The 15,117-nt window shown below is 34.4% G+C and overlaps 1 protein-coding gene across 1 annotated transcript; it reads right to left on the bottom strand.

Moving 5' to 3' along the window:
• Positions 1–7,320: 7,320 nt before the first annotated feature.
• Positions 7,321–14,602, bottom strand: LOC136226240 (pre-mRNA-splicing factor ATP-dependent RNA helicase DEAH7-like). The gene is given in 15 exon segments (XM_066014601.1): positions 7,321–7,607; positions 7,610–7,817; positions 7,819–9,043; positions 9,134–9,286; positions 9,385–9,446; positions 9,881–10,057; positions 10,173–10,244; positions 10,685–10,861; positions 10,965–11,194; positions 11,261–11,438; positions 12,571–12,679; positions 12,999–13,096; positions 13,309–13,439; positions 13,536–13,706; positions 14,191–14,602. Coding segments are annotated over 15 exon segments (3,297 nt in total). The 5' UTR covers positions 14,330–14,602; the 3' UTR covers positions 7,321–7,440.
• Positions 14,603–15,117: the final 515 nt, after the last annotated feature.

The following is a 15,117-nucleotide window of genomic DNA, read 5'->3' as shown; positions in this document are numbered from 1 at the left end:
ATATTTCGAAATTTGGCCTTCACATTCATTCTTCGATGTTTACAACAACATCCATGTATCGCATTTGGAAACACCAAATTCATGGCATAATCAATTCCAATGTGCCTATCCGAAATTATGGCAAAATTCTTTACATCCCTAATACATTCTTTAACCTTGGTCATAAACCAGGTCCATGCCTCATTGCTTTCGTTCAGTCCAACTCCAAAAGCAAGAGGATAAATCTGGTTATTACCATATTTGCCAACTGCAATGTATAATTGACTGAGATATTTACCTTTTAAAAAAGCTTCATCAACATAAATAACAAGTTAAATATGTTTTTTAAACGCTCTAAGTGAAGGACTGTCACGTCCGTGACTAAATTTCTAGAATTTATATTAATATATATTATAATTATTGGGTGGGTGAAGTTAATTTGGTACTATAGGAATTGTTTGGAGTTAATTTGAGGGTTTTATGTGTAAATTAAAAGTTATGATAATTTTTAAAAGATTATAGAAAGATGAAGGATCAAACGTGATATTCGTCAATTTGAGATATATATCTGAAATGATATATACGATGATCATCATCCTCTTTGTTTCATTTTTTCTTTTTCTTTTCTTTATTTGCCTCTTCATCTTTTCCATCGTTTCTGAACCGTTTTTCTACCGTTTCTTTGATTTACGGAGATTTGACCGTCCGAATCACTCGAAATTAGAATCATAGCATCTTTATGTATAGATCTAAATCCTAACCGAAGAGTTTTTGAGTTTCGGCAGTGTTTGGAGATGAAACGTCTTAGACAGAGTTTAGAGGCGAATTGAACGGGTGTGTTTTCTTCAATTAATAGCCAAGGTAAGTAACTATCAACTATATTTTGAGTTTGATGTATATAAATATATATATAATCAAAGAATTTTCAGAAAATGATATTTTAAGGTTATGCGGGAATTTTGTAAAATTGGGGTTTTTCATGATTTTGCTTTTTATTGTGAAATTATGGTTCAAATGAAACTATTGACTATGATTCTATGTGAATTTCAGATTTTACTTGATTATGTTGATTTAAGGCTTATTTTGATTGATTAACTTTGGAATTTTTATTGATTTTGATTAAGGATTGATATTTTGAATAACTGTGGTTATTTTTACAAAAGAGCTAATTGAAGCCAAATGATTTATGATTATGAAATAGTTTGGAATTTGATTGTGAAATGAAATTTGAGGACGTTTTGATTTTATGATTTTATATCCATCTAGAGTTATCCGGATCGGTGGTTTTATATTTGAAGACCATGTTCAGTGAGGGACATGGCCTGTGTACACAGTCTGAAGACCTATTGGGTATGGCAGCGAAGTGTTGGGTAAGACCATATGAGATAGGCAATGTTAAGAGACGTCTCGACTATATATGTGGTTATGGATTGATACTTAAGGGGAGAAACTCGAGGATGGATACAATGTTTTAAGTTCATTTGGATTATGTTTTCGGTTATGATTGATTTTGATATAGGGTTTTACGTTTGATTAAATACGAGTTGGTTTGATAAAACACTTATTTGATTACAATATTTTATAAGGTTTTGAACGCAAGAATGGATACAATATTATATATTTTTATAGTTTTGGTTTACTACTTTGACTATATATGAACTTAAGTTTTGAGTATATTTTATAAGGTTTTGATTAAATCCATTTATCAATGTATATGTGTAGCTATGTTAAGTAAAGTTGTTTTTTATAGCTGATAGTTTCTTACTGAGATTTTTGTCTCACGTTTTTAAATGTTTTAATGTTTTTAGATGAGAAAGTACAGGATATAGAGAAGGTTACCGACCGTTTAGGCGGGGTTTGGAAGTTGGCTGCTTATTGTGAGAATTATGGTTAGAACTTTGGTAGTTCAATTGTAATATAATGGCGTTGGATAATTTGGAGACTCCTAAGTATTGATTATGATCTTTCTATTTCACGCCCGATGCCGATTGAGGTCATTTAGGGTCGGGTGTGACAAGGACTCATAGCCAAGAAGAATTATTTGAAGTGATCATCATCATCAGTTTGAATATGTGTCACCGTACTTAGATTGCATATTTTCAATATCTTGCAGTAGTCCGGTAAAAACATATATGACTCCCCGGTGAACCCTAACATCTTATAAAGCCCAACATCCTGCTCTCTAAGCTTGCATGCATGACATGTTGATTTTATACACTTTCTCAAAATCTTTAACAATTTCCTTTGGTCGATACACTCTATCCTCGAGATCAAACTTATCCGCAAGTAGTATGCCGACAACTCGCTTGTATGTGATGTGGTAATATTTGATCTCTGAACATGTGTGTTTGTCCATATCATCCATTCTTCGAAGCCCGAACATATCAAGATTTTGTATTATAATACCTCTAGCATGCCATTTACATGTCTCATCATTCTTACATCTAATTTCAAATAAGGATTTGTTAAACTCGTACACTCTCCATTTGTACCTATTCTTAACTGCATATTTTCCAAGTGCATTTTGCAATTATCGTTTGTTTGAGAATATATCATGCACCTTTAAACCGACAACCCCTTTTGATGCACTAGATTTAATAGGAATCATAGGTGCATCATGGACCTCTAGTAACCATTGAAATGGACCAGTCCTCCTTCTTCTTCTTTCTTCATCATCTATCTCATAAATACTTAATGAGATATGTTTTGCCCGAGCATTTATTGCAGGATCACCTTCGCGATAAGATTGTTTTCGTGGGATAAGTTGTGCTTCATCATCATTATTATCATCATCCTTATTGGGGTTATAAGGACCCCAAATATCTTCTTCATATACTATTTCTTCGATGTAAAAAACGGATTCGAGTTAATATCATCTAAACTAAGGTTGGATGTGAGGTTGAATCCGTGATATTTTCTTTGTCTGGCGGATGAGTGTCAACTTCAATGGTGGGATTATAACTTGATTGAATAACATTATCATTCTTCAAAACTCGTGGTAGTTGTGCATCTATTGTTTACGGTTCAAAAATAACATATATTGGGATCACATCGCTTGGATTCAATCGAAAATACTCTCTGAAGCAGTCAACATCACTTGAATCAACAATCGAAACTACTATTCCAAGAACTTTGTTTGGACCGTAGGTAGTTTGCATGGCCATACGTAGGTCAAATGATGTTGAATCAATACGTGCAGAAGTGTAGAGTCTCTCTTGTAAAACCTTGAAGTTGATTTTTTGTTGAAAGTCGAAGAAACTTCGATTCACTACCCTCGTATGTCATGGATTTTCCCTCTATTTTCCATTGGTTGTTCTACATGATCACAAAAAAATGGTCGATTGACATACTCATACTGGTGAGAAACAAAAAAATTATCAAAATAATATTAAAGAAACAAACTCAAAGAAATGTGTTCCGCAGTCCTTCACTGTTATTGTACAATTGGTTCGTAGTTTACGATTCTGTGAAGCAAAATCATAAATTGTGAACCCATCAGGTTGGATAAAATCTCCAAATATCATTCGATAAAGGTGCAAACTAACTTAAAATATCCAAAACTAACATGTACAAAGGAATTTATGTATGTAAAATCAACAAAATACTTACATGAAGAGCTTGGATCTTGAATTAGTCTATGAAATTGAAGTTGGATTGCAAAGGATGAGAAGTGAAATGAAAGAATTGGTTAAGTTGATATATATATATACTAAAGGCACTTGGGAAAGTCTAATTTGAAAATGTCTAGTTTTATAAGAGGTCGTGTAATGTGTCTAATTATGTAAATTGACCTCTAAATTGGGCTAGTTTTATACTTTATCCTAATTTTTATTCATTTAATAATAATTTATCAATAATTTATTAGTCAATTAACAGTAAATATTCAATTAAAATCGGGGCAAATAATTTTGTAGTAACTTTATAACAATATTTTTACAATTAGGGGTTCATTATTCCTTTCTAATAGCCGGTTAGAAATTATTCCCTAAATAGTGTTGAGTTAACCAGGATGAAGTCGGACGAAGTTCATCCGACTTCTTTACAAAAAGTGTTACACTTTCCAACTAAGAAGTCAGATGAACTTCATTCGACTTATAGTTACAAAGAAAATAGAGGAACTGCATCCGATTTTTTTTATAAAAAGTGTTACGCTTTCCAACAAAGAAGTTAGATGAAGCTCATCCGACTTCCTAGACAACCAGATAAATTATAACTACCTAAAATCTTTGCCTTTTTTCTCCATGTTTACGCCAACTTTAGAATCAACAAGGAAGTCAAATGAACTTCATTGGCCTTCCTTGCAACTTGAAGTCGAATGAAGTTCGTCTGACTCCTCTCTTAGGAAACATAACTCAAGCTTAAAAACATGGGCTACACACACACTTTGTAAAGAAGTCAAACAAACTTCGTCCGACTTCTTTACAGTTTTAAAGTCGGACAAACTTCATCCGACTCCAGTCTAGTTAACTCAGCATTATCTAATAAATAATTTTTATCTAGACAGTTTGAAAGGAATAATACTCATTCGGAGCATTATTCAGAGTAAAAATCCAAATAACATTCAATTAATAATATTTTTACAAAAAAAATATTAATTAATATATTAAAAATAATTACCCCTTCATTCTTTTTGATAAGTTATTCTAGCAAGTTATTTTTTTTCCTAAATATAAGTCATTCTAGTTTTTTAAAAACTTTTTAGTTTATTTTTTTGGTCTAAATATTAAATTTTTTGTCTTGGTCCGTGTGTTTTTGAACATTCCAAGACTTATTATCCAATCATTACATGAGAGATATTTATTTTTTAGCTAACCAATATGAATCATTAATTTGACACTATATTAATTATATTTCTTAATTTTTGTGAAATAACCTAGAATGACTTATATAATGGAATGGATAGAATAGTATTTAAACTAGGGTAAATTTCAAGAAAAAACCCTGTGGTTTCACTTTTTTTTTTTTGCAGAAAAATGACTGTTGTTTTTTTCTTTTCAAATACAGGACTGTGGTTTAATTCGTTACAATATTTACGGGTTTGGAGAAGCTGTTTATTTGCTGATGTGGCTGAAGGGTAAAAATGAGTTTTTAAAAAAATTAGGATAAATTAAAAAAAAACCATGTGGTTTCACTTTTTTGCAGAAAAAAGACTGGTTTTTTCTTTTCAAATACAGGACTGTGGTTTATTCCGTTACACTATTTACGGATTTAGTGAAGATGTCGTTTATTTGCTGACGTGGCTAAAGGGAAAATATGAGTTTTAAAAAAAATTAGGGTAAATTTAAAAAAAAAAATCCATGTGGTTTCACTTTTTTTTTTTGCAGAAAAAGGACCGTGATTTTTTTTCTTTTCAAATACATGACCGTGGTTTATTCCGTTACACTATTTACGGATTTGGTGAAGATGCCGTTTATTTGCTGACGTGGCTGAAAGACAAATATGAGTTTTTAAAAAAATTGACCAATGGATTTTTTATAACTATTTTGTGGCTACAGTATTGACTATAAAATCTCACATGAGCGCAGATCTCACATGGCTGTTCAAGGCTTTTTATAGTCAATTTTTTAAAAAACTCATATTTGCCCTTCAGTCACGTCAGCAAATAAACGACATCTTCATCAAATCTGTAAATAGTGTAACCACAGTCCTGTATTTGAAAAAAAAACCCAGTACTTTTTCTGCAAAAAAAAAGTGAAACCACAAAGTTTTTTTTTTTAAATTTACCCCATTTTTTTAAAAAAAACGCATATTTGTCCTTCAGCCACGTCAGCAAATAAACGGCATCTTCACCAAATCCGTAAATAGTGTAACGGAATAAACCACAGTCCTATATTTGAAAAGAAAAAAAAACCACAGTCATTTTTCTGAAAAAAAAAACCACAAGGATTTTTTTTAACTTACCCTTTAAACTATTATGATAAATGGATTCACAACACAAATTTACAAACCATTACCACTAGGTGTTTATGGCTATAGATGCGTAAGTAGCAAATTTAATCATAACCACCAAACCACTGTTAATGTTTTTTTAGAAGTGTTTTGGATAAAGTGTATTTATAAATTATAATAGTGTATTTGGATGAAGTGGGGATGCTTATGCTTTAGCCTTTGTTTGGGAGTTTGGAGGTTAATGGAGATGAGAGTTAAATCAGGTAATAGAAAGTAAAGGGAAGTGATGGAAAGCAAAGTTAAAAATTAACCTTGTTTGGGAGTTTATAGGATGTAAATGAGGTTAAATGTTTAACGTTGTTGAGAGTTTAAATATGGAGGGGAAGAAATGTTAAATTTACTCTGCAAAGACAAGAAATTTTTAAAAAGTTTACGTTACTCCCATAACCCCCAATTTGAAGGTTAGAATCTCCAACAATGCTCCTTATATTCATTCTTTATTTATTATTTTATTATTAAGATTATTCTTTATTGTTACATTACCAATAGTGTGAGGAGAGAGACACATCAATAACAAATTATTAATAAAAAATGAAGTTAGGAGGCACTAAGAGCATCTCCAATAGAGAGTGCCCAAAAGAGTGCCAGCTGATGTGGCATCAGGTTTGGCAACTTTTAAAGAGTGCCCACTATTGGAGTGATTGTGGGTGCCAAGAAAAGTTGCCAATTTTTGGCAACCTCTTGGCAACCTTGTTTAATTATTTTTTAATATAAAAGTGGTCCCTCTCCTAGAAATAATAAAATATGGAACATTTTATTTATAATAAAATAATAATTTGTAGGATTATAGTGGCAACTTTTCAAGCAACCTCTATTGGAGCATTTTTTAAGTAAAAGTTGCCAAAAATGATGTGGATGAAAGAGACAATAAAATACTATATTTTAGTAAGTTTTGGCACTCTTTTAGGCACCTCTATTGGAGATGCTCTAAGAGGTGGAGAGAGGCTCTCTATTAATAGATAGAAATGATGGAGAGGCTCTTAGTGATTTGAGGAGCCACTAAGAGGCTGTTGGAGATGAATTTTCATTCTCCCTCCTCAAATTTTAAACTAAGAGGCTGTTGGAGATGAATTTTCATTCTCCCTCCTCAAATTTTAATTTAAAAGCCAACTTAAGAGGCTGTTGGAGATGCTCTTAACCTCCATTTACTCTCAAAAAATAACTCCCAAACAAGGTCAACTTAATACTTAACCTTCCATTACTCCCATTTACTCTCGTTAACCTCCTCCCAAACAAGGGTTTAATCCCACACCATTTAAAACCCATGAAATATAGTAACCAATAATCAAGTGAATATAGTAAAATAAAAGGCAAATCATTGCATTTTAGCCATTTAAGTGAGTAACCAGTAGTCAAGGTTAAAAATAGAGAAATCAGGACTTGGATACGACGTATCAACAATTGGATTTACACTAAATTACTTTCTATCGTTAACAATTAACTGTGCTATTAATTAATATATTATATTTTCCAGATGTATAAAATTCTTAGTACAATATAAGATAGAAAAATTTACAAACCAAATCTCTTTGGTCTCAAGTATGTGGAAGAGCCTTGCCCGAGCCCTGGCGTCGAGACTTGCTGCTGCTGCTTTTCCCTCTTTCGTCTCTCCATAGCTTTGCTTTCCTTCTCTGCCTCTGCTTGCTCCTTTCTCAAGTTTTCCATTTCCTCCTCCATTGCTGTTTTTTCTTGTGCTCCAACATCGATGTATCGGAATCCTTGACAGAAAAAAACATAGGTCCCAACTCGGCCAACCACTGCGGCTCAACAGCAGTGGCACACTGCATATACTCCTTGGTCGTCAAAATCAACTCATGATACACCACATATTCCGGAGTGTAAACTAAACCATACAGAGAACTGCTCGGGTGTAGATCTGCTCGGGTGTAGATGGCATGGCATTCCGTTCCTGCAGTTAACATACTCCCCAACCCCCTTCAATCTTGCAGAATTGTGAAAATATGCAGAACAGATTGCTTTCCGTATAATATCCCAATCATGCCCGCAGGAAGTTAAGGGGATTTTCAAAGTTTTAAGAATGTCCAGCAGCTGGGATCTCACTTCTCTAGCCTTCCGCAATCCTTTAACATGCAAGAAATGATCATTACACCAATCTCCACGATATTGGTGCTCTTTCCATTGCAAATACACATTAAGCAGGGTTAAGTGGTCTGATTCAGGAACGAAGAATTTTTCCCTGGCAGCATCACTCTCCTCTACCCGGTCTTTAGGCCTGAAAAATACGGATGGCACTGAAAGCATGGATACAATAGTCAAAACCTCATTTATACAACCTAGTTGTTCACCCATCAAGAGCATCTTGGCCAGTGGGGGATCTAACGGGAACTCTACCATTTTCCAGCCGAGACTAGTCAGTCCTCCTACATTGTTAAGTGCGCCCAAGACCCACAACTGATACATTGAGTTAAGAATGTTGTCCTGTGGAGGTGGATCCATGAAATCAAAATCTAGCAGGTTCTCGATTTTAAGAGACTTGAGCAACAAGACAACATTGCCAAGGTTGGTCCTCTGGATCTCTGGCACAGGACTAGACAGCATTTCATTTAGATATGCACTTTCTGTATAGAGTCTATAACACGTGCCGGGCCCAGTTCTACCATCACGTCCAGCACGCTGATCAGCAGCAGCACGGCTCACAGGAAAAACTTGGAGGGCATCCATACCCATCCTAGGATTATAAACTTTCATTTTACCATACCCCGTGTCAATAACATAATAAATTCCATCAACAGTCAAAGATGTTTCGGCAATGTTGGTGGCAACAATGCATTTGCGAGCCCCATCTTCGGCTTTTTGGAATATCTTTGCTTGCAAGTCAGCTGGGAGTTGGGAATATATGGGTAGTATCAAGAGTTTAGGGACAGCTTTCTGGGTAGAGGAGATGAGCTGTTCCATCCGTTCCGCAAGGGCATAACAAGCTGCTTCAATCTCATCTTGGCCAGTCATGAATATAATAAGAATGTCACCTGGAGGACTGGTAATGTGGATGGTCATTGCTTGCTTCACAGCACCTTCAACGTAATCTTCACAAGGAGTTTTACTCCACAAGATATTAACAGGGAAAGTTCTTCCTGGGATGTGAAAAATTGGAACACTGCAACATGGAAAATTAATATGCTTACGTTAAAAAAAGATAATACAGTAATTTCTCAAGCATACCAGTCAAAGAAAAAAAATAAGCAACCTTCCAAAGAAAGTTGAAAATTTCTCGGCATTCAGAGTTGCAGATGTCACAATGAGCTTAAAGTCACGTCGTTGTGCAACAACCTTTTTCAGTATCCCAAATAACACGTCTGTACTTAGTGATCTCTCATGTGCTTCATCCATTACTATGACCCTGCAACAACCATAACAATAAAACTTAATAACTATTCTAGTTTCTGGCAAGAGAATCAATTCCTATTCAAACAAAGATTCAAAAGTTAGTTCACCTACCGATACTTGTCAAGGTCAGAATCTTTGAGAGTTTCACGCAAAAGCACTCCATCAGTCATATACTGTAAAAGTATAAAATAATTTAGTAAGCAATCATCTAATAAGAAGTTATAGCTAGACCTGTCAATAATGCAACAAAAAGAATATTCAATATTAAAATATTTACATAGTTGATAAAATAAAAAAGGAAAGACAATATCTCATGCCGTTCTTCAACTAGTTCTCTCAAACTGTGTCACTGTTGATTCAGATTATTTTTTAAGTATCCTTATGCATTAGGCATCAAAGTAATTACTTCATTTCTCTTATATTTCTGATAACCTTTCATGTTCATCATGTTGCCATGGTCTTCTTTGATACAACTACGATCTAAATATATGCACACCGAAAGCACAAATGCACATAGCAAATCAACAATGAACAAGGGCTTACCTGAAAATGTTAAAACTAAAAAAACTAAAAAACTAACAAACAAAATTATTCATAAATCACACACCTTAATTATGGTGTTTGGCCCCGTCACATCCTCAAAACGAATGGCATAACCAACCTTGTCTCCCAATTCAGTTTCCATCTCTTCGCTAACTCTTTTTGCAACACTCATAGCTGCCACACGCCTTGGTTGGGTGCAACCCACTATGCCATTTTTTGTGTAGCCATCTTCATGGAGATACTGCCATCAAAATCAAAATGTAAGATTCAACCATTTCCATAATGTCGATGACTCTACTCTTACAAACAACTAAAAGCTTTTTGATGAGCGAGAAAGAGAGAGAACATGAGGAAACCTGTGTCAGTTGAGTTGTCTTCCCTGAACCTGTTTCTCCAACAACAACAATGACCTGATTTTCACGAACCACCTATCCAGTACACATTCATAAGCAAAAATGAACAAAAGAGAACATTCAAAATGTTTCAAATGTGCTTCAAAAGAGGATAGCCAATCAGAAACTAAAAAAAAAAAAAAAAAGAACACCTATACAACAAAGGACACATAGTGGCCAATACTAACTTTGCACCTCTGAAAATGAAAACAAACGCTTACTAACCACAGCTATACTATGATCATCTGTGACATAACTCAATTGCTCATCTCCACCCAAATGTTCCAAAAAGATGTAATTTGAAATAGATAGATTTATTGCTCAAATTTGAAGGAGCATAACAAAGTTCATATGGATTTTTTCTTTTCTAAACTAGAGTTGATCCACATGATGTAAAATCTTTGAAAATAACAATTGATTATACATTAAGTAGGTAATCTGCAACAAAAGCATATAATAATTGGAAGATGCCAAACCTGCAACAGATCATCTCGTACTGAAAATATAGGCAGATACTGTCGTTGCTGAGCAAGGGTTTTTGACTTCGCAAAGTCGCTCACAGCTTCTTCCTTCTTCAAGTGTTGTGAAAATTTCGCATCTTCCTTGAAATCAACTTCACCTTCTTCACCCACTACAGCAGTATCAGCATCAACCTAGGATTATAAACTGAAATGTTTTAGGCAGATGAAACCATATTTCAGAAAATTCCATGAAAATGGAAGTATATTTTTGTTCAATATCAAAAGTATCATATACCTGTTCAGCTGTCTTTTCAACTCCAAGAATATCACCAAGTTTTGAACCAGCAAGCTCCCAAAAACGCTGACGTGACTTATTCATGCTTTGCTTCTCATGAATTTCTCTAACCAATGTAGATCCTTTGCGAGAAATAATGGCCATATCTGAAGTGGGGTCTTTTATGGGCATGATAGGCTCTGCTTGTTTGGTGAATACAACTCTTCCATCAAGGAAAGGAGGTTTTGTATCTATCATGACAATAAATGACAAAAAGCTTAGTTAACGAGAAATCAACATGTAGAAGGTTCTTTTACCATGTACAAGAAGAATAACCTTGCGTTCTTCCTCATCATCAAACTCAGTCTGCACTTCAGTACCCCTAACAGCTCCTGATCTCAGCAATTGCCGATCCTCCCATTGGGCATTATCCGCAGTAAGCTGAGATAGTCTCTTGCTTTGAGCAAGTGACATTTTGGATCCATCTCTTCGAACCTGTAGAAAAATGTCATCATTTCCCAAAAAGAAACTCAACATGTCAGAGTGAAATAGCAATTTTATACACAATCCATAAACTGAAAAAGGCCTAACGTGTTTGAGCCTGTGAGTCTACAGAGCTAGAGAAGGAATTTTATATTTCAAGAGAATGACTTCATCAACTTGTCTTATGTGAAGCATTCAAGTACTCTGTAAACTACAAGGACAATTCTAATCACAGTTATTGGTTTTAGCATAGTTATCAAAGGCGTGCAAAAGGCATGCTCTGGTCAAGAGGCGAAAGCCTGAGTGCACCTTTCTGAGCCTAGCGCCTTGCCAGAGATGTGCCTAGGTGCAAATTTAGAAGCTACGTTGCTTTTTAGGATTCCAAGTTAGAAATATGATGTTTTAATCTCAGCCCCTTCCAACCTATATGATCCACGGCTAAAATTATATCACAATTGAAACAAATAAATAAATAAATAAATAAGAAAAGAAGACTTGGACAGCAGAAATATCACAAGGAAAAACACGCAAAAAAAACACTGCTCCATTTAGAAGAGTTCAGAAATGTCGCAAGTAGAGACTTTAATGTTAAGATTTGATTGGACTTTAGTCTTTAAATTTAGAATTTTATGAGTTATGATTATGGAAAAGTTAATAGTTAATTTGGAATGTATTTCGTGCATTTTATGATTAAAATGATGGATATTTTGATATGATTTAGTATTTGATTATTTGTTGCATCTTTGAAATGTTAATTGTTGTTATTTACAATTTTATCTTTATTTTTCTTTGGTGTGCCTTGCGCCTAGAGGCTCCAGTACCCTCTTGCGTGTTAGTGCGCCTTGCACCTTTAATAACTATGGGTTTTAGTAGCTTAAACTAGGGTAGATGTCAAAGAAAGCACATGTATGTGTTTACTTTTTATGCATTATACATATGATCCTTTGACAAAGAAAACATAATTTCCTGAATACAAATATGCACTTTGAATCATCATGATGAATTTGAAGCCTACAAAGAGTGCATACTTAAAAACACAATCAACAATTAAAATTGTGCAACCATAAATCATGATGAACAAAAAATAATAAAATAACATCAACAACGGAGTGATATTTATTTTTTCAAGCACTAAATATATTACCAGTCTTTTGGCCAATTCTGCCTCTTTTTTCTGAAGTGAATCCTCATCCCGGAAGAAAAAGAATGAGCTATCAGTGTCAAACATTGTACTACCTTCTTCTCGGTCATACCTACACAACAAAATGTCATAAGCAAAAGTATTGCATAAGGAGAAAAAAAATGGCACCCCAGAGATTTGAGCGTTCTAAGATTTATCAAGAAACAATCAAGATGTAATATCTGCAAAAGCTCATTTGCAATCAATCAGCAAATCATAAGCAAAAGTATTGCATAAGGAGAAAAAAAATGGCACCCCAGTGATTTGACGTTCTAAGATTTATCAAGAAACAATCAAGATGTAATATCTGCAAAAGCTCATTTGCAATCAATCAGCAAAGAAAAGTTTGAAGGCTACCATATACAATCTCTACAACTTAAAGAATAATTTACCACGCCCGGTCAGAATTGTACGCCATCTCTAAACGCATGTTTTCAGTAATCTCATTATTGTGTTCCTCAGATGCAAATGTTTGATCTTCTCCTTTCTCCTGCACATATAAATTGTGAAGGAGCTTGAATTAGAATTGAAGAGCACTACTTCAACAACGTGCAAAATCACCATTTAAACATCCAGAAGAATCTAATTTCGATAACTTCTTGTTAGAAAAAAAAGAAAAAGAAACAAAGAAAATAAAAAAGAGAAATTAAATGATAAAAGAAAAAAGAAAAACAAATCATACCACTAAATGACAACACTGACCTCTAATGGTTGTGCGCTTGCAGAGGAGAAAGTAAGTTGATGAGACTTTCTACCATGTCTAGAACCAGATCCAGACGCCCGTATTGGAGTTGGAGAGGGAGCAATATGATCCCAGGGAGATTGAGAAGAACCTGTGCATTTCCAAAAATAAGTTGTAAGCCAACAAAAAAGAAAAGGAAAAACCACATACAGTCTGAAGACAAATTCACAAATGCTCTTGTACATACCAGCAGAGGAATGTGTATGGCCACCCAGCCATGGGGACACCAACCGTGCATCAGGCGACGCCCCGACAAGCAAAGGGGTAGAAGGTTGAGTCTGTTGGCCAGGATAGGAGTGACCATCCCGACGGGGTGTTCCTTCCCATTCCCATCTCCCATCATCCCAATCAGATCTAACTACAAGATTCAAATTTAAATTTCCATCTCAGAATAAACATAATCTTAATGACAATAAAATTCAATTCTAAACATAGACTTGTGACTCTCTCTTCAACTCCCTCGTCTGTTGGGAGGGGGTGTACCCCACAAACAACAAAGTAGAAAATAACCGCAGGTGTCTATCACAAATCGTAATTAAATTTAGTTCAAAAAAAGTAGCAATATGTTGCTGTAAAAAAAGATGTTTTCATATGAAAAAATTGATAGTCATAGAAATTAAAAGAGATAGAGAGAGAGAGAGAGAGAGCGAGAGAGAGTTGCTAAAGAAATTCAAGCAATGGAAATTCCACAAACAAACTTGCGCAGTTTGTATCATGCCTCTCCTTATCCTTTTTTTTCTCCTTATCCTTTTTTTTCACAATGTACATATTTCTATTATCCTTTCCATAGTGCAAACCAAGTGGATAAAAAATACAAGAGAACAAAGTGAGACGAGAGATACCTGGCATCTTCCCTGAACCTTCGTATCTACCTCTTTTTCTACCATAATCTCTACTATGTTCTTGTTCATATGAACTGCATGATCCCCTTCTTTGTCTCCAATCTCTGGGGCTATCAGTGTGCCTGTGAATCACCCTCATACTAGTGCTCCTTTGATCGTCCTTATAATCTCTTCTTACACTGTGGCGATCATCCCTCCCCCTTTTTGGACTCCTAGATCGGCTACTATGAGTAACCAATGAAACATAAACAAAAGAGGCACCTATGTAATGAGTTAATATAAATTTGGAGCATGTCACTAAAACCGTTCTTGATCATGGTAAGTTGAATCCCATCAAAAGTAGACATCTAGGGAAGTAGATAACGAGTAGGTTTAGATATTACAGAAAAAAAAAAATAACGCTCGGAAAGAAGGATCTAGAATGCTCAATCGCTTGGGCAAATTCCTTGAACTGAATCACAGTCGAAATATGTTTGAGGCTCGTGAATTCTTAATTTTTATAATTAAAATACATATTATCTTATTAATCACAAAAGAATATGTTAGTAAATTTTTCTTTTGAATTTTTAGGGGATAAGGTGTAAAAATACTCTTTAGGATTAAATTTTATAGGGATAAGGTGTAAAAATATTCATTAGGAGCAATTTTACCTCTAACGTTGGCAAATTATGTCAATTTCAGACATTATTATAAAACATAGATATTTTGTTCCTTATTCTGTACTAATTACATGTTAGTTCGTTTAAAAAAAAAGATTGGGATAATGTACCAAAATAGATCTAAGGTTTTTTGAAAAAGTGCCAATTTAGATTCAACGTTCAAAATAGCACCAATATAGGCTTAACGTTTACAACATAATATCAATTTGGACTTAACGTTTACAATATAACATCAATTTAGGCATCACGTACAAAATAGCACCAATAT

This window comes from Euphorbia lathyris, chromosome 4, assembly GCF_963576675.1.
Source record: "Euphorbia lathyris chromosome 4, ddEupLath1.1, whole genome shotgun sequence".
Taxonomy (NCBI): Eukaryota; Viridiplantae; Streptophyta; class Magnoliopsida; order Malpighiales; family Euphorbiaceae; genus Euphorbia; species Euphorbia lathyris.
Note: the sequence above shows the minus strand (reverse complement) of the source record. Positions and strands in the feature narration are given on the sequence as shown.